Below are 18772 nucleotides of genomic sequence, written 5' to 3'. Positions count from 1 at the left end.
TCATTGGCTCCATTCCCAGTTCTAGGAGAGAGTGGAGTCTAGCGATTAGATGAAGGGGCAGACTGAGTGAGAACTCCTGGATTCTATCTTTAGCTCTGCCAGCTGCCTTTGAACTACCTAATCGCTCCGTGACTCAGTTTACCCACAGTGCATGGATGACGACAACACTTCTCCGCTTGCTGGGCTCTTGTTGAGGCACAGTGCTCTTTGTGGTCTGCTCTCTGTGACACTCTGACTCGCTGCTCCCATTCCGTCACAGGTTCAGTACCAGAAGTGTCTGGTGGCCTCTACCTCGCGGCTGAGGCCGAAGGGCAGCTCACGGTCGGTGCTTAAGATGAAGAGGACGGCATCTGTGGACTCCCCAGGGTGCCCGTTCCCTTCCACGGGCCACTCCCTGCAGAAAAACAGCAGCGGCACCAGCACTCGGAAGCGGGGGGTTTTCTCGTTCTTGGAAGTGTTCCGGCAGAAGCATTCAATGCTGCACACCCCATAGGGTGCAGCTGTTGGGGAGGAGGGGGGGTAAGGCAGCAGGCTCCTTGGCTGGCTTGTGTAAATAGAGTAACCAGATCTGTTGGCTCTACCTGCAGCTAATGGCCGACAGACCTAAAGAGCGAGTCCATTCCCCGCAGGGAGAGTCCCAGCTGGCCACAGAGGCAAGGCCAGAACCCACTAGTCCTTTGCTTTGTAGATAACCCCCTGGGGAGGGAGGTGGTGTGGGGGGCTCGGGGGAGTAGCAATGACCCAGCACATGTATGGTTCCAAGCAGGGAATGTTTCTTAATATCCGGAGCAGTCAGCAGCGAACATGACATGCAGGCTGAAGGCAACCAAGTTCTGCCTTCACTGGGGGCCGGGGTGGGCAGATGTTCCAGTCAGGGCATAGCTCCTTGGGATTCACTTCGGAATGGGAGCTCAACTTGATAGTAGCTGAAGGCCGTGGGCGCTGCTGCCACCACAGCAAGAAGGGTTGGTGTATTGCCAGGACCCATGAGTCAACAGAGGGGTTTCACCTCCTCAGCCCTGCCTCTTCCAATGAACCCCTTTGATTTTCTGACAGCAGTATGGAGGGCAGGCACAGGCCATCGGTCTGTGTCTACTGGCTGCATATACGAGGAAAAGCCTTTTGCAGGCACCTGACTAACCATCTCCCCTGCCACACTCTGAAAGAATGATCTGCCTCTTTTCCCATTTCATTCAATAGCTGGTAACATGCTGCTGGGAATGGTAAGAGGCCTGTGGGAAGGGAGGGCTCTATTTTGCCCTCCTGCTGTGAATTGTTTTAATTCTAAATGAATTCTTGCCTCTTTTGCTCTTAAAAATATCAGTGGCAGCAGCCCAGGTGCAAATCCAACCAAAACAAACCAGTGAGCACTGCTTAGTGATCACATGCAAACCCACAGCAACAAACTGGTGCACGCAGCCCCAATAACTAAGTGTGTGTAGTGCCAGTGCACATGGAACACCAGCACGTGCAGCCCAGCACACGGGAGCAGCCCTTCCGTAACAAGCCCATGGCCAGGTACCAGTACCCTGGTGCCCAAGGCCTGGCACTGATACACCAATGCTCCTGTGAAGGATAACTCTCATTTTAAAGGTAGGAAAAGAAAATCAGTGTTGGACTTCTAGTGGGTTGTTATGAGCTGGTGTGAATTCCTACTCCTCCGGGGCGGGAGCCCATGTGTGAATTCCCACCAAGCCTAGTGGGTACCTGGCTCAGCCGTGTCCAGAGCGGGCCAGCTGGGGCTGTGATTGTTAGGTATAGTATGGACAAGCTGTCCTTCCAGTTGCAAGCCAGTCACACATTACCTGCTGGTTCCTTAAAGGGATTGTTCTCTTGCCCAGTTTGGAAATCACCTTAATCTGTCTTCACGCCCATATTTCTTTACACTTGCCTGTCAGTTCCCCAGGGGAGCCCGTATGATAGACTGAAGTCTACCTCAGTAACACTTTCTATCTGATCATTTGTGCAAATAAAACACTAACATGCAGCAAGCACGAGCCAGCCCCATCTTTGCTTTAGCCCCTTCCTGCTCAGGATCGGATTGGGGTCAGAACAAGCTGTATGGGGGCTGGGGGGCAGAAGGGGAAAGGAACTTTTTTGCTACACAGAAGTAGGAAGATAGGAACCACCAGACTGGCTCAGACCCATGGTCCATCTATTCCAGTGGCCTGTCTCTGGCAGTGGCTGGCACCAGATGTCTCAGAGCAGTGGTACTGGAATAATTTTTATAGTGGACGGTCCTAAAGGTGGAAACCATGTTGTAGTGAAGCGAAGACTCACTGACATGGTGACTCTTACTGGTCCTCTTGGGATTTAGGTCAACTCCAGCTCTGGAGCACCTCCTTCTGTCTCACCTGCCTTAGGCTCTGTGTCCCTCCTGGACCCCAGTGCCCCTTTACCTTGGGGTTCTGCCCCCACAGTACTCCCTCACTCTGGGTCTCCCCTCCCAGGGGACCCCCCCCAACCCTCTAGCCCCACCTTATCTCAATGGTTACTGCCAGCCACCATCTAACCTTTTCCTGGGGCAGACTGCAGTCTATAGTGTCCATGCATCACTGGCAAGGGGGTAGGACCCGCTGCCTCTGCCTATTCCTAGGATGCACCTTTGCAGGCCTTCACCAAGGCCTGCAGTTTGGAGGGTTACCGGACTGGCGCTCCCAAGCTCCTCTTGCCCTTCCCCAGCACTGCTCTACTTCAGGTACCTTCCCATGCCAGGGCAAGAGTGAGCCTTCTTTGTCTCATGGCCCCCACAGCCCTTTTAGCCAAGCAAGTTGTGGCCTGATTAAGCCAGCCACACCTGGGGGCCAACTACCTCACCAACTTCCCCCTCAGCTGCTCTTAATGCTTTTCCCAGCTGCAGCCCTCTCCAGGGCTGCTTTTAATCCCTGCCTACTGGAGTGGGGCAACTGCCCCACTACACATATATTTGGGTTGTTACTACTTCAAGCCAGGGGGTGCAATAGCACCCACCAGAACCAGCACTTACTCCTCCCTCAGAGGACACTGCAAGAAACCCCACAGTAGGCGGCATGGGCAGTGTGTAATGGAGGCTTGGGGAGGCTTAGCCTCCCCAAACATCTGCTAATGCACCACACCATGGGCTGGGGGCTAGGCCATGGTAGGGCTCAGAGCTCCTCTGGGCAGCCGGGGCTTGGGGCTCCTCTGGTTGTGGCTTGGGGTGGTGGGCCAGGACTCAGGTGGGCGGGCTGGGGCTCGGAGGTGGGCTGGGGTGGGGGCTCAGCTGGGGCTCCAGCTGCGGTGGGGGATTCAGGGCGCCTCTGGTATCAGCGGGCAAGGGGTGGGGGAGGAGCAGAAGGGGCAGGGTAAGGGTTGGGCCGCAGGTGACAGGGCAGTGCAGGAGGCTTGCCTCCCCAAACAGGGTTCATGTGCCGCCCATAGTAGGCAAATGGAAGATAATATGCCCCCCACCAGATGGATGGGATTGAAATACAAACCAACAGTGTCAGAGGCTGTGACTCAGTCCTTCATCGGACACCCTCTGGTGCTGAACTGGTGCCTGAGACTCTCCATGTGCCTCACACCTCAGACTTCTTGAGGAAAATGACATGGGTGAAATCATGGCTCCACTGAAGCCAATGGTAAATCTCTGATTGCTGCAGCGGGGCCAGAACTGCCAAGCTAAACCACTTGCAAATTCCCTGTCTAATCACAGCTCCAAGCTTGCCACATTGCACAGGTGCCAAGTATGCAGGGCCAGCACTTGGGAAGGAGCCCTCCAGGAAACAGCTAGGGCTGTAGGGGGTAGTCTTGATAACTCACCAGGGGGCACTCTTCCATAATGCCCCAGCATGGTGATAGGGTGTGGGGGGTACTGGTCTGCTGGAAAAGTCATCTTTCAAAACAGATCAAATACAGAGGTTCTGACTAGTTGAGTCATCAAAAATCCCATGGCACTTTTGGTAAGATCACTGTCATTTGTATTGTCATCCATAGAGGACCAGAGCCCTTTGTGCTAGACACTGTACATACACACAATAGGAGACAGTCGCTGCCCTGCTAGCTGGATGCACAGACTTGCCAGCTGATATCAGCATTTGGTGCTGATCTCAGGCATTCCTAGGGGCTAACCATTCTCAGCTAACCATTTATGACAGTCCGGAGGCTACACAAATGGCTGGTGGAGACTGGCATAATTGGCAAAGACACAACAGCAAACGGAAGGGTTAAGTAGTGAAGGGTAGAGAAGGGAGAGCAGGACAAGGGGCTCATAAAAGGCCATGACTAGGTCAGCACAAGGAGCTGGGGACAAGCCCTTGGTATCAGTGCTGCAAATGGAGCGAGAGGTTGACCCACATATCAGAAAGGCCGGAGTGGAGGCAGGTGCAGTTGTCAAGATAAGGGTCTAGCACAGAAAGAGAACCGGTTGGCTTCTGTAAGAACAGTGGCTAAAAATAGGGCAAGATTTGGCAGCAGGCTCAGGCTGGCTGGCTGAGGCAAGGGGGACCCCAGGTTGCAGGTTTGAGTGCCAGGGAGGCTGGTGGCACTGCCAAGGTGATGGGGCAGAAGGGGGTTTTAGCGGTGAGGATAAATACAGTATAAGTAGTTCAGGTTTGACCTCGTTCATCTGGTTGCTGGTGAGACACCCAGGCAGCGAAGTGGGCTGGGATAAACGGCAGCAGGATAAATAGGAGGCACGTTTGTGAGTCATCAACACAGAGGTGGCAGCTGAAGCGACCCCCGGCGGCAGAGCCAGCAGCCGAGCTCCGCGCCGCTCGGGTCCGGCTGGCGACTTGGCTGGGCCCGGCCGCGGCCGCCGCTTCCCAAGACCTCGCATTCACCGCAGGTCCCCTCCGGGCCCGGCCGCAAGCTCCGCCCAGCGCAACTCAGCCACGCCCCCCGTGAGCCACCGCCTCCACGCCCTGGTCCGGGCACTGAGCACCGCCCAGGCCACGCCCCACTTCGGAAGGGGCGGGGTCTCATGCTCAGCTGTGAGGTGGCGATGGCGGAACTCTACGTGAAACCGGGTGAGGGGGCCGGGCCGGGCCAGCGGGGACGTTCCACGACCCCCTCCCCCCTCCCGGGAAGAGGGGAGGCCTGGGCCCTCTTGTCCTGAGGCGTGGGGGAGGGGAAGTCCTGGCTCCTCTTGTCATGGGGCCTGGGGAAGCCTTGCCCCCCTCCTTCCTGTCCTGGGGGTGGGGGAGAGGAGGGAAAGTCCGGCTCCCACGCTTGTCATGGGGCTGCAGGGGAAGCCCTGGCCCTGGCCCCCACTTCTGTTCTGGGGCGGGGGGAAGCCCTAGGTGCCCCCCTCCTGTGCTGGGGTGAGGGGAAGCCCTGGGGCTGGCCATCGTGTCGTGCCAGTAATTGGTGCCATTTGTCTCCCCAGGGAACAAGGAGCGCGGCTGGAACGACCCCCCGCAGTTTTCCTATGGGCTGCAGATCCAGTGTGGAGGCCCAAAGCGCCCCCCCCTCACACGGAGGGCCCCTGGCCCGGCTGATGGAGCCCCCCAAGGTTAGAATTGCCCCATATGTTGCCTTGCAGCTGGTGGGCCCATGCTGGGGGTGGCAGAGCCCACTAGGAATGCTGAGTTAAGCCCAGTTTCTGGCTCGAAGGCCCCTTCAGGGGGCTCTCTGCGGAGGAGGATTTCCCCCTTCCGTGCCCCCTAAGCACCTGTGAGGGGAATCGGTGCTAGCCTGCCCCTCTCCTTTGAGGCCTCAGGCTAAGGCTCTTGGGTTGGTCACTGTCTCGTGTTTTGCTGTTGCTCTTGTGGGACCTTCTTATGCGGGGTCATGCGGATGTCATGCTGACAGACCCCTGTCAGCAGGCAGGGTCGAACCGGGACATCAGGAGTTTAGTGCATGAGCCTCTGCAGCAGGGCCACATCTGGGTATGGACATTGTACGGCAGGTCATGACTGCTCATGAAATTGGGGTTGGGGTGAAGACTGGCTGAGTGTGTGGGCTGCAGACAGTGCTATAGGTGTGGGGGGGTAATTCCTCTCCCTAGGAAGGGCTGCCTCAGTCGATCTCGCTGCCCAAACCCAGCGGAAGGCCCGAGCCCAGCCTGGGCGCTCATTGCCTCCTTTCCCCTCTGGCTAACAGGCAGCCCCCTGGCTTTGCTGGGGGATTTCCCTGAGGTCAGTTCTGCTCATGTCCTCCCAGTGAGGGACAGATTCACTTTGTACCTCGAACTGCTTTCCTCTGCCACCCCAGGACCAGGGTGGGGGAAGCGGGCACTTTACGCCGCCCTGCCCTGCCCTCCCCTCATCTGCAGAGAAGGGAGGTGCTGTGATGTGACCACCTGCTCCTCAGGAGCTGGGCTGAGACCCCAGCCCATGTTATGCAGGGCACTGGAGCAGCTACCACGTGGGAGTGCCTGCTAGTCCCTGCTGACCTGGCCAGATCTCAGCTGGGGCCCTCAAGCTGGCAGGTGCATTCCCAGTGCCCTGAGGCACCCAGCCCCTAGGTACAGCCAGTAGTATAGACAGTGGTAGGGGCTCTTCAGAACTGGAGCTCTGGAGATGTCTGCTCTGTAGGGAAAAACCTATGGCACTGAGTCTGAGCCCGGGTCAACTGACAGGCTTGTGGTGTGAGAGGCTAACAGCAGCAGTGTAGACATTCCCGTTTCGGCTGGAGCCTCTGTGCTGTTATTAGCCCCATGCTGACACAGGCTCTGAGACATGCTGCTGTGGGGTTTTCTCTGCAGTGTAGCTAAATAGGCTAGCTTGGCTTGTTGTGCTGGGCACGAGTCCAGTGTTCTGCTCCGAATGCTTTCCACCTCAGGACATGAGCTTGGAGCACAGCCCCTTTGCTGAGCAGGTGGGACTTTGGGTGGGTTGGACTGGAATATTACTGTGGCTGTTGACTGCATAACCTTTGTATTTTCAGCCCTTACTCCAGCGAATTCTGCTCCTCCAGCGGTGCCAGCAGCCTTAGCCTCAAAACCTGTGGGGCCGCCCCCTCTTGCTGTGGTCAACCCTGCTCTGAGGCCGGATGCTGCAAAGCAGGTTGTGAGCCTAGCTGAGGAGGAGTGCGAGTTGAAGGTAGAAGATGTTCTAGCCCCTCTGAATGAGACTCTGAGCATGTGCAGGAACACCGTGCAGGTGAGGATTGCTGCTGCACCCAGTGGCATTGCCAGTGACTCCTCTTTTCATAAAAACAATGAAGTACCTCAAAGACTAACAGATTTATTTGGGCATAAGCTTTTGTGGGTAAAAAACCCACTTCTTCAGAGGCATGGAGATAAAATTACAGATACAGGCATAAATATATGTTGGCACATGAAGAGAAGGGAGTTACAAGTGGAGAACCAATGTTGAAGGCCAGTTCAATAATTGATGAGGAGGTGTCAATACCAAGAGAGGGAAAATTGGGCTGATGTCGAGCCCTGTACCCTGCTCTCTCAGCTGCTGATCATCCCCCTCAGGGTGTGTGCAACCAGGGAAGGGCCCATTGAACGGGGGTGTTTGTTCTTTGTGGCATTACAGGGGCCCACCACAGCCAAGCCATTCCCAAGTTGTCCCTCTGCACCCTGCCGCCTGAGAGGAGGATGTGAGGGCTCAGCTTGCTGGGTGTGGGTGGCTCTGACAGGGTCTTCTTCCCAGAGCTACCCCTCTTCCCTACCTTAGTGCTAGTGGTGGTGGGGGGGGGGGGGGTCCGGCTCCAGCCCTTATGTTGGCAGCTCTTCACTAAGGCTCCTCTCTGGACTTCCAGAAACAGGTTTGTGATGACATCAGCAGACGCCTCGCTGTGTTTTGGGAGCTGTGGCTCCAGGGAAAGCTGTCTGCCCCCGTGAGGAAGAGGATGAATATCCTGGTGCAAGGTGAGCAGGGGCAAAGGGGCACTAGGGAGCTGTGACCAGATCTAGGGAAGGGGCCAGCTTTACATCTCCCAGGGGTTCTTCACTGTGGCCTGCATGCGTTCCTTTCCTGGCGCTCCATCTCCTCTCAGCATTCAGGAGGTGCTGCTCCCATGTCCCTCACCTGTCAACGTGAGGCCCATTTCTGCCATCATGTCCCCGTGTCCAACTGTCGTACTCCCATCCCTGTAGTATCTAGGCACAACTCTTCTTCCAGCTGGAATCCCAGCGTTTCCAGCTGCTTTGGGGTGTGGATGGAGCTCATGCTCAGCTCAGAGCCTTTTTTACTCCCCACGTCCACCAGAGAGGCTCGTGGGCCACTAACAGGGGTTGCTCTCTCCTCATCTTCCAGAGCTCCAGCGGCGGCACTGGGACGTGGCCGATGAAATCCATCGCTCGCTCATGGTGGACCATGTCAATGAAGTCAGTCAGTGGATGGTGGGAATCAAACGGTTAATTGCTGAAGCAAGGAACTTGCCTCCTGGAGACTTGGTTATAAATGATGAGCAGGGAGCTGGAGCTCAGCCAGCCGAAGAGGCCCTGTGAGCCAGGTGGTGGAGCTCTTGGCCACTGGGATTATTTCTCATTGCTGTAGTGGGAAAATAGCAAGACTCCTCCATCCCCGAAGAGTTTCTGGCTTCTCCCATGGCTCCCTGTCCTGCCTCTGAGTGTCTGATTCAGGATCAGCTCTGCACCAAGGAGAGGCTTTCCTACCACCAACAGATCTCGGGGCAACTTGCTGCATATGATACTGAATAAAAATTATTGATCTTCCAGTGTCTCAAGCCTCTGTGCGAGCCCAGCACTAGCCCTCATCTGGAACCTGCTGTGAGCAGCCTTCAGGGGAGAGAGCTGCAGCTGGTGTGGACATGTGGCAGTCAGTGCTATTCTTTCCCAGGCCTGTCAGGCATGGGGATAGTGGAGGCCTGGGCTGTAATGACAGGTCAGTCAGATGCTGGACCTGGAGATCAGCGCTCAGCCCTTCCCATGCCCAGAAGAGAAGCTGCAGATAGAACTGGGTGATGTTTTTTGGCCCAAGATTGTTTGATTTAAAAAAAATGCAGTTTTTGTCAACCCAAACAAAACAGCTGGTAGAGACAGATTCTCTCATACAGCCCAGTAGTTAGGGCATCAGCTGGGATGTGGGAGACTCAGGCTCAAATCCCTACTCTGGAAAAGACCCCAAATGGCCACCTTCAATTCACAGCAAATTCTGAAGAATCGGTATTGGTTCAACCCACACACAGTGTTTTCGAACCAGGGGTGCACGGACACTTCTGTTACTCGCCCAGCCCTGGTTGCAGTAAACATCCCCTGGCACCAGCCACCTCAGTGCCCAGGGGAGGTGCGGGCAGGCCTGGCCCTGTTTCCCCTTTAGAACATAAGCACAGCCATACTGGGTCCACCAATGTCCAGTATCCTGTTTTCTGCCAGTGGCCAATGCCAGGTGCTTCAGGGAGAATGAACAGAACAGGGCAGTTACCAAGTGATCCGTTCCCCATTGTCCACTCCCAGGATCTGGCAGTCAGAGGTCTATGGACTCTCACACAGGTGTTGCATCCCTGATCATCCTGGCTAATAGCCATTGATGGCCCTATCCTCCAGGAATTTAGCAGATTCTTTTTTGAACCCGGTTATACATTTGGCCTTCACAGCATCCCCTGGCAACAAGTGTCACAGGCTGACTGTGTTGTGCAAAGAAATACTCACTTCTTTATTTTAAACCTGCTGCCTAGTAATTTCATTGGGTGACCTCTAGTTCTTGTGTTATGTGAAAGGGTAAACGACGTTTCTTTATTACTCACTTTCTCCACACCAGTCATCATTTTATGGACCTCTATCATATCCCCCCTTAGTCAGCTCTTTTCTAAGATGAAATGTCCCAATCTTACTAATCTCAGTTCATACAAAAGCTGTTCCATACCCCTAATCATTTTGTTGCCCTTCTCTGTATCTTTTCCAATTCTAATATATCCTTTTTAACATGGCGTAACCAGATCTGCACACACTATTCAAGCTGTGGGCATACTATGGATTTATATAGCGGCATTATATTTTCTGTCTTATCTAGTCTTTTTCTAATGGCTCCTAACAATCTGTTCGCTTTGTTGACTGCCGCTGCACACTGAGTGGCTGTTTTCAGAGAACTATCCACAATGACTCCCAAGATCTCTTTCTTGAATGGAAACAGCTAATCTAGACCAGTGGGTTTCGAACTGTGGGTCATGGAATGGAAGGCACTGGGTGACGGCGGCTCTGGTCCCGTCAGTGGTGCTGCCCGGCTAAGACAGGCTCGTTCCTACCTGTTCTGACACTGTGCTGCACCCCGGAAGCAGCCAGCAGTAGGTCTGGCTCCTTGGTGTGCAGGCCGGGGGCACCACATGCAGCACTGGCTCCGCACATCCATTGGATGGGAACAGATCAATGGGACCTGGGGTGGGGTGGGGTGGGGTGGGGGCAGTGCCTGCGAGTGAGAGCCATGTGGAGTCGATTGTGCACCTCTGCCTAGGAGCTGGACCTGCTGCTCGCCGTGTCTGGGGCACAGCCTGGTCCGCACTTCCAGGATAGACAGGAAACCTGCCTTAGCACTCCCAGCTATGCTGCTGACCGGGAGCTGCCTGAGGTAACCCTGCACCTCAATCACCTACCCCAGCTCTGACCACCCTCAAACCTGGAGCCCCTTCCTGCACCCCAAACCCCTCATCCTTGGCCCCACCCAAGCCCCCTCCTGCACTCCAAACCCCTCATCCCCAGTCCAGAGTCTTCTCAGACCCTGAACCCCTCATTCCCAGCCCCACCCTGCAGCCCTCACTCCAACCCTCCGCCCCAGCCCCAGCTCTGTTGGGTCATAGGCATCAACAATTTTCTTCAACTGGGTCACCAGAAAAAAAGTTTGAAACCCACTAATCTAGACCCCATCGGAGTGGGTGGGTGAGATTCTGTGGCCTGCATTGTGCAGGAGGTCAGACTAGATGATCATAATGGTCCCTTCTGACCTTAAAGTCTATGAGTCTATGTATAGTTGGGATTGTGTTTTCCAGTGTGCGTTACTTTGCATTTATCAATATTTAAATTTAATCGGCCATTTTGTTGCCCTGTCACCCAGTGTTGTGAGATCCCTTTGTTGCTCTTCATAGTCTGTCTGGGACTTAATGATCTTTTGAAGTAAGGTGCGTATCCGGGCACTGCAACTGCAGCATGTTCTCCAGCATTTCCCTCTTCCCAGCCCTACACTCCACAGGACAAGTCCTGTCCCAGCCAGTCAACGTGCCTTCCCTAGAAACCCGCCCCTCACTGACCAGCTCATGCTTTTACTGTCTGGGGTCCAAAACCAGCCAGCATTTCCCCAGTCACTATCAAGCACCTGCCACCTTTCCTCACTGTAGCTCTTCTTCCTTCTCTTGTATGTGAATCTGCAGTTGGGCTCAGCTGCTGCTGCTCCCAATCGGCACAGTGGGGCAAGTGTGCGTGTGTGTATAAAAAAATCACCAGGCTCAGATCCTGTCACAGCAGCAGGAGAACGTATCCAGCTCTGCAGGGGCCGGATGGCTGCTTGCCCTATGGGTGCAGTAGGGTGAGCAGCACAATGAGCTGGCATGGCTGCCCGCGGCATCACCCCAGTGCCTGCCATCAGCTGGCCTTTCCCTCCCAGCCCACAAGGGGTCTAGGCCAGGCCCTGCCTCAGTGCCTAACCAGCCCTGAGTTAAGGGGGAGGGACAGCTCAGTGGTTTGAGCACTGACCTGCTAGACCCAGGGTTGTGAGTTCAATCCTTAAGGGGGCCATTTAGTATTAGGGGCAAAAACTGGGGGTTAGTCCTGCTTTGAGCACAGGGTTGGACTAGATGACCTCCTGAGGTCCCTTCCAACCCTGATATTCTATGACTCTACAAATGCAGCTTCCCCCACCCATTGTCAGTCCTCTCCAGGAGGTGACATAGCACTGCCCTCTTGTGGGCCTTACAGGACATGCATCAGCAGCAACCAGCGCTAAGGAATTCAGCTGGTTTCTCTAAGCATGGAGACAATCTCACTCCAAACACTTGCTCAATCCCACCCAGGCTGTGGGGCAGGAAGAGTCCTCCCAAGCCTCTGTATAACACAGTCACCGCAGTTCAGCAAGGGCATGAGGGGAGAGAGGGTAACAATTCCCTTGCACTCTAAAGGGGGCAGTTGAGACAAGGGCATTGGCTGGCCAGAGGCATCAAAACTCCCAGCCAGAAGCAGCACTGGCCCAGGCATTCACTCCTCAGCCTTTCACCCCTCCTGGAGCTCAGGTGGCCAGACAGATCTGCAGCTGGCATCATTCAGGAGTACACCCCAACTCCCAGTACTGGAGTGCAGCGAGTTTTGCAGGAGAGATCTTCCAATAGCCAAAGGCTTGGCCCTGAGCTCCAGCAAGTGCAGAGGGATAATAGGAGATTTGGGGTGAGCTAAGACAGTCCGTAGAATGATATGGTTACAGGCTGTTTCTTCCAATCCAGGACCGAGTGCCGCTGGGTCTGCTGGCAGCTCCTGGAGCTCATTGAGTCCTGGAGCACTTGCTTCCACAGTGGATTCTGGCACAAGCCTGGGCTCACAGCTAGCAGCTGGTGGGCCAGTGCAGGTTTGCAATTGCTGCTGCAGCTGTCACAAGAGACACTGGAGAAAGCCTCTTCTTCCTGTCCTATCCTCAGCAAGCACCAGGGGCTCTGGGCACACAGCTCATGGAGCTCAGACTGCACCCTCCCAGGGCAGCTGTCATGACAGCCAGTGTGTCCGGCCCAGCCCCAGCACTGCAACCACTTCTGGAGAGGCTGAAAGCCATGGGAGACAGTTGGGGCTGCTCGGCCCATCACCCCCAACCCCACAGAGGACATGTCTGACCCTGGCCTGGGGGGTTCTTCAACTGCTGATTACGCTGAAGAGCCTGGTTCTGTGCTAAATTACAAATAAGCAGGAGCATGAAGTCAGTCTCCTCCTGATTGGCCTAAAGCCAAGGAAAGCCACGCCCCAAGCACCATCCAGTTTGCACCACAGCTTTCAATCAAGCTGGATGGGTTGCCCTGACTGCTGGGGACCCAGGCCTCCTTCCCCTCGGACCCCTGGGCAGTTCTAAACAAAGGCTCAGATCACCAGCGTCTCTCACTCTCCTGGAGGCGAGGGAGGGCCAGCGACTCCTGTACACTACCCCTCCCCCCCCACCTCCCTGCCCGCCAGCTCCAGCTACAAGGGACAAGGGCCACAGGGCAGAGGCTTTGCCCATGGACTTGGCAGGCTCTTGCCAGGCCCCAGCCATGGGCTGTGGGTTGGGAGCGAAGCACAGAAGACGCGCAGGGCAGAAGGGGGTACAGGTTGTTTATTGCACAGTCTCAGAGTAAGCCCACAGCGCAGCCACTAGACACGCTCAGCACAGTGAGCCCAGCCAGCCCTGTGGTGCCTGGGGGAAGAGCAGCTGCTCATGCCAGCCCCCCACGCCAGCCCCCAAACCCTGGCTTCATTTCAGTAAAAAGAACCGAGACCAAATGCAACTGCAGAGAAACAGCGTTAAAACAGTGCCAGATCCACAGGCGGCAGCCGCACCAGGGCCTTGCTCACCTCTGAGTCTTCAGCGAGGGAAGGGAGGCAGGAGCCCCAGGAAAGCAGCTTGCTGCCAGCCAGCCGCGTTGCTGAGAGCTCAGATATCCATGGCAAACTGATTGTCATCTGGGCAGGAGAAAGAAAAAAGGGCTGCGTTAGAAGGACAGCGCGTGGCAAGGGGGGCTTTGCAGGGATCACTGTGGGGATAGGATGCTGTTAACCAGCAGAGCACCTACTGCCAGTAGCAGCAGCATGGACGGGCAGATCAGAGCAAAGACCCTTCTTCCCCAGCTGAGTTCCTGGGTCATGGCTCTGCACTGCCGACCTTCACTGGCCTCTGGATGGGGCATCCCATTTCCCCTCCCCCCAGCCTGTTCCAGCTGTGAGCAATGGACGAGTCCCAGGGCCACCATTGCTGCGATCTGAATTGACAGTGTGTGAGGCCCATGTGATGGGGCAGCTCAAGGGGAGCTGAGTAGAGCCCCAGAGAGAGCAGCAGTGACTCCCTCGGGAAGGAAGGGAGGGGCAGAGACAGCAGTAGACAAAGGCCCTGCCTGCTAATTTGCAGTTCTCCTCCCATCCACAAGGGGCACTCAATGCAGATGGTCACCCATCCAATAGGAGCAGACTTCCTGAGGGGAGTAAACTACCGTCCAGCCCTGCCATGCAGCCACAGGAGGCAGCCGTGGCCCTGGCACCAGCACCCCCTGAGTTCAGTGGCAGTCCCAAGAGGTAGAGGCTGGTGGCTCCATGCCCCCAGGACCGGTCTCCACCCCTGGCATGGGGAAGAAGCACAGGACAGCAGGCGAGGGCTTGGCCTCCTCACTGCCCCACAGACGGGATATGGACCAGCAGCCACCATCCAGCCGGAGGCAGGTGGAACCAGACACGTTCTCCCCATCCCAGTGCTGGAAGGGGGTGCTGCTCCCCCAGGGTGAGAGCTGCATTACCCCCGGCTCCCTCCACTTGAAGTCCTGCTTCAGGTGCCTTGAAACAGGCAGGACAAAGTCACTTGTGATGCACCAGGGGAGCCCCAAAGGCTGCAGCAGGAGCAAAGGTGACAGGCAGTGCTCCGGGACCAGGGGCTGGGCACGTGTGTCTTACCTGGGACCTCTTCCTCAGTCTCATTTTGTTCCTTAAGATCCTGCAGCTTGGAGAGTGCTGCGTGGCGGGGAGAGGTGATGCCAGGGATGTGAGGAAGGTAGCAGGGGGGGGTCCTGGCAACAGGCGAGTTCTTACACTCCAGCAGGAATTTACGGTCATAGATTATCCTGGTACCTGTCAAAACCAGCAGGAAAATCAGCCCCCGGCACTCAGATGCCCTCTTCCAAGAGCCCCATCCACCACAGTCTGCTCCATAGGGAGCTCAGGAGTCTGCCACTCCCTCTCCAAGCCTGGAGCAGGCTTGTGCAAGCATCTCCTGTGTTGCCGAGCCAGGTGACACCATGACTGTTTGAGCCGTCGGCCCAGGCAGAGCTGCTACTAGTAATTAATGTTAATTAGAACATAAGAGCTGCAATACTGGGCCAGATCATGGTCCACCTTGCCCAGTATCCTGCCTCTGACTGGCCCATACCAGAGCTTCAGGAGGAGTGTACAGAACATGGCAATTATCCATCCCAACTTGACAGTCAGAGGTTTAAGGTCACTCTGAGCACGGGGCTGCCTCCCTGACCAGCTTGGCAATAGCAACTGATGGAGCCATTCTCCAGGAACTGATCCAGTTCTGTTTTGAACCCAGTTATAAGTTTGGCCTTCACGATATCCCCTGGCAATCAGTTGCACAGGTTAGCTGTGCCTTGTGTGAAGAAGTACTTCTCTTGTTTGTATTACATCTGCTGCCTATTCATTTCATTGTGTAATCCCTACTTTCTGTATTGTGTGAAGGGGTAAAAAACATTCCCCAAATGGGGCAGTGCTGCCAGGGATCCCTTCCTCCCAGCTGGCAACATCAGCCTGCAGCTCACCCAGCCACATGACCCTTCAGTCACAACTGCTGACACCCAGCCACTCCCCCGCTCCAGTAATCAAGCCTAGCATCAGGTGGCAGGGAGAATGCACCAGGTAACATAGGCTCTGCAATGGAGAGGGAACAGCAGAGCAGCAGCTGGTGGGGTGAGCCCAGAAATCCCTGCACTGCTGAGTACAGGTGGCAGCCTCTGGAGCAGAGCAAACATATCACGTAACCTAGTGCAGGCAGCTCTGAGCAGCTGACCTCCACGCCAGCACCTGCCGTGCCTCCTCCCACTCCCAAGATAAGACTTATCACGAGCCAGCGCTGGCAGGACGGGCTTGTGCAGTTTAACTGAAACGCACCCTGCCCATGGATAAAGGCATGCAGCCCAGTGAGCCAAGGGCAGCACCAGGCACAAGGACAAGTGTGGACGGCTTTCTAAAAATAGACATGCCGGTGAGGCCAGCAGGGTTGCTTTCACCCCCTGCAAGAGGTCAGAGTCCTAGAGAGCCCCGAGGCAGGCAGTGCAGCAGCAGGGCAGGAGTCTGCCTTGCCCCCAGACACCCACACCTGGCAGAGCGCCCCTCTCAGCAGGCACAGCCCAGTTCCTATCCACACCCTGCCCAGACCTTGCCTGAGGATTTTGTACTGCTGTTCATCACGCGGGTACCTGAGCATCTCCCACAACAGAGCAGCAACAGCGCTCAGGTACTCAGGAACATTCCTTACTAGCTCCACATGTGGACAAACCCTGGGAGATATGGGAAAGCCTGGAAGCAAGGATGCTCTGGCCTGTTTGAGGAGCTGGGCCATGCAGAGTGCAGAAGAGACCACACCTGCCAAATGCTCTTGATCAGTGATTCTCAACCTATTTACCATTGTGGGCCGCACATGTGGACCACAATGTGTTATGGAGGATGCATCCAATACTACCTATATTGCCCTGAGGAGGCCACATGGGCTGCAGCTGTGTGCTGACTGGGCCACAGGTTGCTCTAGATCATCTCTGTCCAAACTCACACTTTCAACTTTGAATTTAAATCACTCGTGCTGCCTCTACCACAAGTTTTCCTTAAACTCTCCCCAGGGTCCTAGCCCCACTGGCAGGGCTAATGCAGACAGGACCCACTGGTGTTTTAACCACCGCATCAGCTAACCCTGCTCACAGCAGGGCTTTCTGAGCAGTGTAAGAAACAGACCCAGCTTTGGAAACAGGGGGGACCCTTCTGGTTCTCAAGGCCAGGGGCTCCTCAGGGCCTGCACTGCTACAGGGGTGTGCCCCCAACAGTTTTCATAAAGCCTTTGTTTGGTGTTTCTCCTCGCAGGCTCCTGTGCACTCACGTGGCATCGGTGCAGGGTTTGCAACTCCCAAGCAGGGAGCAACAGCTCAGTCGGCGACCCAGCCCAGCACTTCCACAGTCCTTGTTATTACGACGTGTATTGTGGGAGCCCCACAGGCCCCTGGGCCTTGGCCACTCCATGAAGTTGGTCAAGGAATCGGGCAACACTGGATAAAACACCGTGCAGAGCCTGCTGCCTCCTCTGAACCTCCCCGGGGGCGCCTCTTCCTCCCCAGCATGAGCAATGCGGCGCGGGAGGGAAAATCCTTTGGGTCTCAGGGGAAAACCGAGATCCCGTCCCGCCGAAGCAGAAACTCGCCCAAACCCTCCCGGGGCCCAGCCAGCCGAGGGCAGTTCCAGCTCGAAGAAGCTTTTCAGACACGAGGGGGGAGGGGTGAACGGGCTTAAGTCGCCCCGATCCGTTTTGGGGGCGCAGCGCCGGGCGCCCCATTTAGCTCAACGCCACCCCGAGCCCGGCCGGGCGGATCCCTTCCGGTTACTGAACCGGGTCTGAGTCGCTGGACTGCGCGCCCCCGAAACCGGAACGGCTCGGGGCAAGAGCCAGAGATCGGGGCCGCCCCACGCGCCCTCCTACGGGAAGGGAGGCACAAGCCCCGCTGCCCGGGAGCCCGGCGGGACACTGGAGGCCGCTCCCCATGGATCCAGGAAGGCCCGGGCCACCTCCGCGCGGGACAGCCGGGGTTGCAGCCGCAGTAGGGGGCGCTGGCCGGAGGTTCATCCTAGACCGGCTGCAGGCAGAGTCCGGGGGCTGGGGTCGCACTGAGCCCAGGGGCTGCTCGGGAAGCGAAGCCTGCTGGGCCCGGCCTTACCCCCTGGGGTGGTGGAGTAGAGGGTCCCGCCGGGGGTGCAGCTGTAGCCTTCCGGGGAGCCCGGGTCTCGGCCCCCCGGAATGGGGCAGGAGCTCGTGGTGCTCGCAGCGGCCATGGAGCCCGATCGGTATCCGCGGGGCACAGCAACACGTGCAGGCCCGGGGCGGGGCCGGATCCTTCCCTCCCTGAGGCAGGCGAGGCCCGTCCCAGCGTGGGGCGGGGTCGGGGGTGTGTGTCCCCTTCCCTCCCCGAGGCGGGCAGGCCCCTGACAGGCCAGCACAGGGCGGGGAGCGGGGTCTGGCCTGGCTCTGACCCGGGATCCCCGGTGCGTTAGAAAAGAGCCAAACACCGCAAGCTGCAGAGGAATCACCCCAGGAGCTGGGATTCAAACCCTAAACTCAAGCGCCAGCCTCCCCTTCGCCTACCTGCTGGGCTCCCCGCGGGGAGCGATAAGGGCCCTCCCTTTCCTCTCTCCGGCTCCACAGAAACCGGCTTGTGCTTACTAGACCCTGGAAACGGAAACCCACGAGAACACGTTTCTGCAAAGCAGCCCCGAGCACGCAGCTGCCCGCTCCTCGGTGGGGGTGGGGTGGGGGTGGGCCCCAAAGAACCTTGGTATCAGGATAGGACATCGCTGTTGCTGCCTGCAAACGTCTCTCTAGAGGAATCAAGAAGCGAGGGATTGATGAAACTTAAGGAAATATTTCTGCCTAGCCCCTGGATCCCAGTAAGCCCCAGTAAAAAACATCTCCCTGGGGCAGGGCTCCATCCCAGCTCAGCAGGGGAAACCTGTTTGCTAGATTCTCCTCCACAAAACCAATTTAAGCTCCTTCCAGGGGCAAATAAAGACCTCCAGACACAGCAGAGTCAGTGGCAGTTCAACCACGCAGGGCCTAGCTGTCTGCTTTGGGAGGAAGACCAAAGATTCAGGAGTAGGCAGTGGTGCAGCAATAAGGCAGTGGCTCCTGGGGACAGCAAAGCATTGAGTGAAGTGGGTTCAGTTTAGGTTGAACCTATCCTAGCCCCCCCCACAAATGTGTCAAATTAATGTGCTGAAATCTTAAAAAAATCACAAGGGCTTCATTTCTCTTTGCAGTCCAGGTTTTGCAGGGCCCTGTACAAAGTGCCAGCATGCAGACCCTCAGGCAGCCTTGTGCAATCCCCAGCAGAGTGCCGGTGTGCCTGGGAAACTGGCAGCCAAGCAGGCCGAGATGAGCGTTTTTTGAGTGTTGACAGTTCAGAGTGCTTGTTCCTCTCTACCCATGTGTGTGTTGTG

At 56.4% G+C, this 18772-nt stretch overlaps 3 protein-coding genes across 4 annotated transcripts in view; 2 read left to right on the top strand and 1 right to left on the bottom strand.

Moving 5' to 3' along the window:
* The window catches only part of APBB3 (amyloid beta precursor protein binding family B member 3), a 31721-nt gene extending 29739 nt beyond the window's left edge, over window positions 1-1982 (top strand). For both annotated transcript variants that reach the window (XM_030573952.1, XM_030573951.1), the window contains one exon: window positions 260-1982. In XM_030573952.1, coding sequence (XP_030429812.1) covers window positions 260-493 — 234 coding nt within the window. In that variant the 3' untranslated portion in view covers window positions 494-1982. The remainder of the gene's footprint in view (window positions 1-259) is intronic.
* A 2902-nt stretch (window positions 1983-4884) lies between these two features.
* SRA1 (steroid receptor RNA activator 1) lies at window positions 4885-8590 on the top strand. Its single transcript, XM_030573695.1, has 5 exons — window positions 4885-4985; window positions 5345-5470; window positions 6847-7061; window positions 7672-7780; window positions 8169-8590. The coding sequence occupies exons 1-5, from the start codon at window positions 4940-4942 to the stop codon at window positions 8360-8362; spliced, it is 690 nt and encodes a 229-aa protein (XP_030429555.1). The 5' UTR covers window positions 4885-4939; the 3' UTR covers window positions 8363-8590.
* A 4541-nt stretch (window positions 8591-13131) lies between these two features.
* On the bottom strand, window positions 13132-17701 carry EIF4EBP3 (eukaryotic translation initiation factor 4E binding protein 3). The gene is made up of 3 exons (XM_030573224.1): window positions 17497-17701; window positions 14477-14650; window positions 13132-13498 (listed from the first exon to the last, which is right to left on the bottom strand). Exons 1-3 carry the CDS (start codon window positions 17609-17611, stop codon window positions 13470-13472), a joined length of 318 nt encoding a protein of 105 aa, XP_030429084.1. The 5' UTR covers window positions 17612-17701; the 3' UTR covers window positions 13132-13469.
* Window positions 17702-18772: the final 1071 nt, after the last annotated feature.

The sequence above is a fragment of the Gopherus evgoodei genome, chromosome 8, assembly GCF_007399415.2.
Source record: "Gopherus evgoodei ecotype Sinaloan lineage chromosome 8, rGopEvg1_v1.p, whole genome shotgun sequence".
Taxonomy (NCBI): domain Eukaryota; kingdom Metazoa; phylum Chordata; order Testudines; family Testudinidae; genus Gopherus; species Gopherus evgoodei.
Note: the sequence above shows the minus strand (reverse complement) of the source record. Positions and strands in the feature narration are given on the sequence as shown.

What these genes read in the sequence shown, in the direction of transcription:
- SRA1 (XM_030573695.1), top strand. Translation starts at nt 4,940, where the DNA reads ATGCTCAGCTGTGAGGTGGCGATGGCGGAACTCTACGTGAAACCGG. An exon ending in TGTGCAGGAACACCGTGCAG is followed by an intron (nt 7,062 to 7,671) that starts GTGAGGATTGCT and finishes CTGGACTTCCAG; the next exon opens with AAACAGGTTTGTGATGACAT. An exon ending in GATGAATATCCTGGTGCAAG is followed by an intron (nt 7,781 to 8,168) that starts GTGAGCAGGGGC and finishes CTCATCTTCCAG; the next exon opens with AGCTCCAGCGGCGGCACTGG.
- EIF4EBP3 (XM_030573224.1), bottom strand. Translation starts at nt 17,611, where the DNA reads ATGGCCGCTGCGAGCACCACGAGCTCCTGCCCCATTCCGGGGGGCCGA. An exon ending in CTACTCCACCACCCCAGGGG is followed by an intron (nt 14,651 to 17,496) that starts GTAAGGCCGGGC and finishes TGGTTTTGACAG; the next exon opens with GTACCAGGATAATCTATGAC. An exon ending in GACTGAGGAAGAGGTCCCAG is followed by an intron (nt 13,499 to 14,476) that starts GTAAGACACACG and finishes TCTCCTGCCCAG; the next exon opens with ATGACAATCAGTTTGCCATG.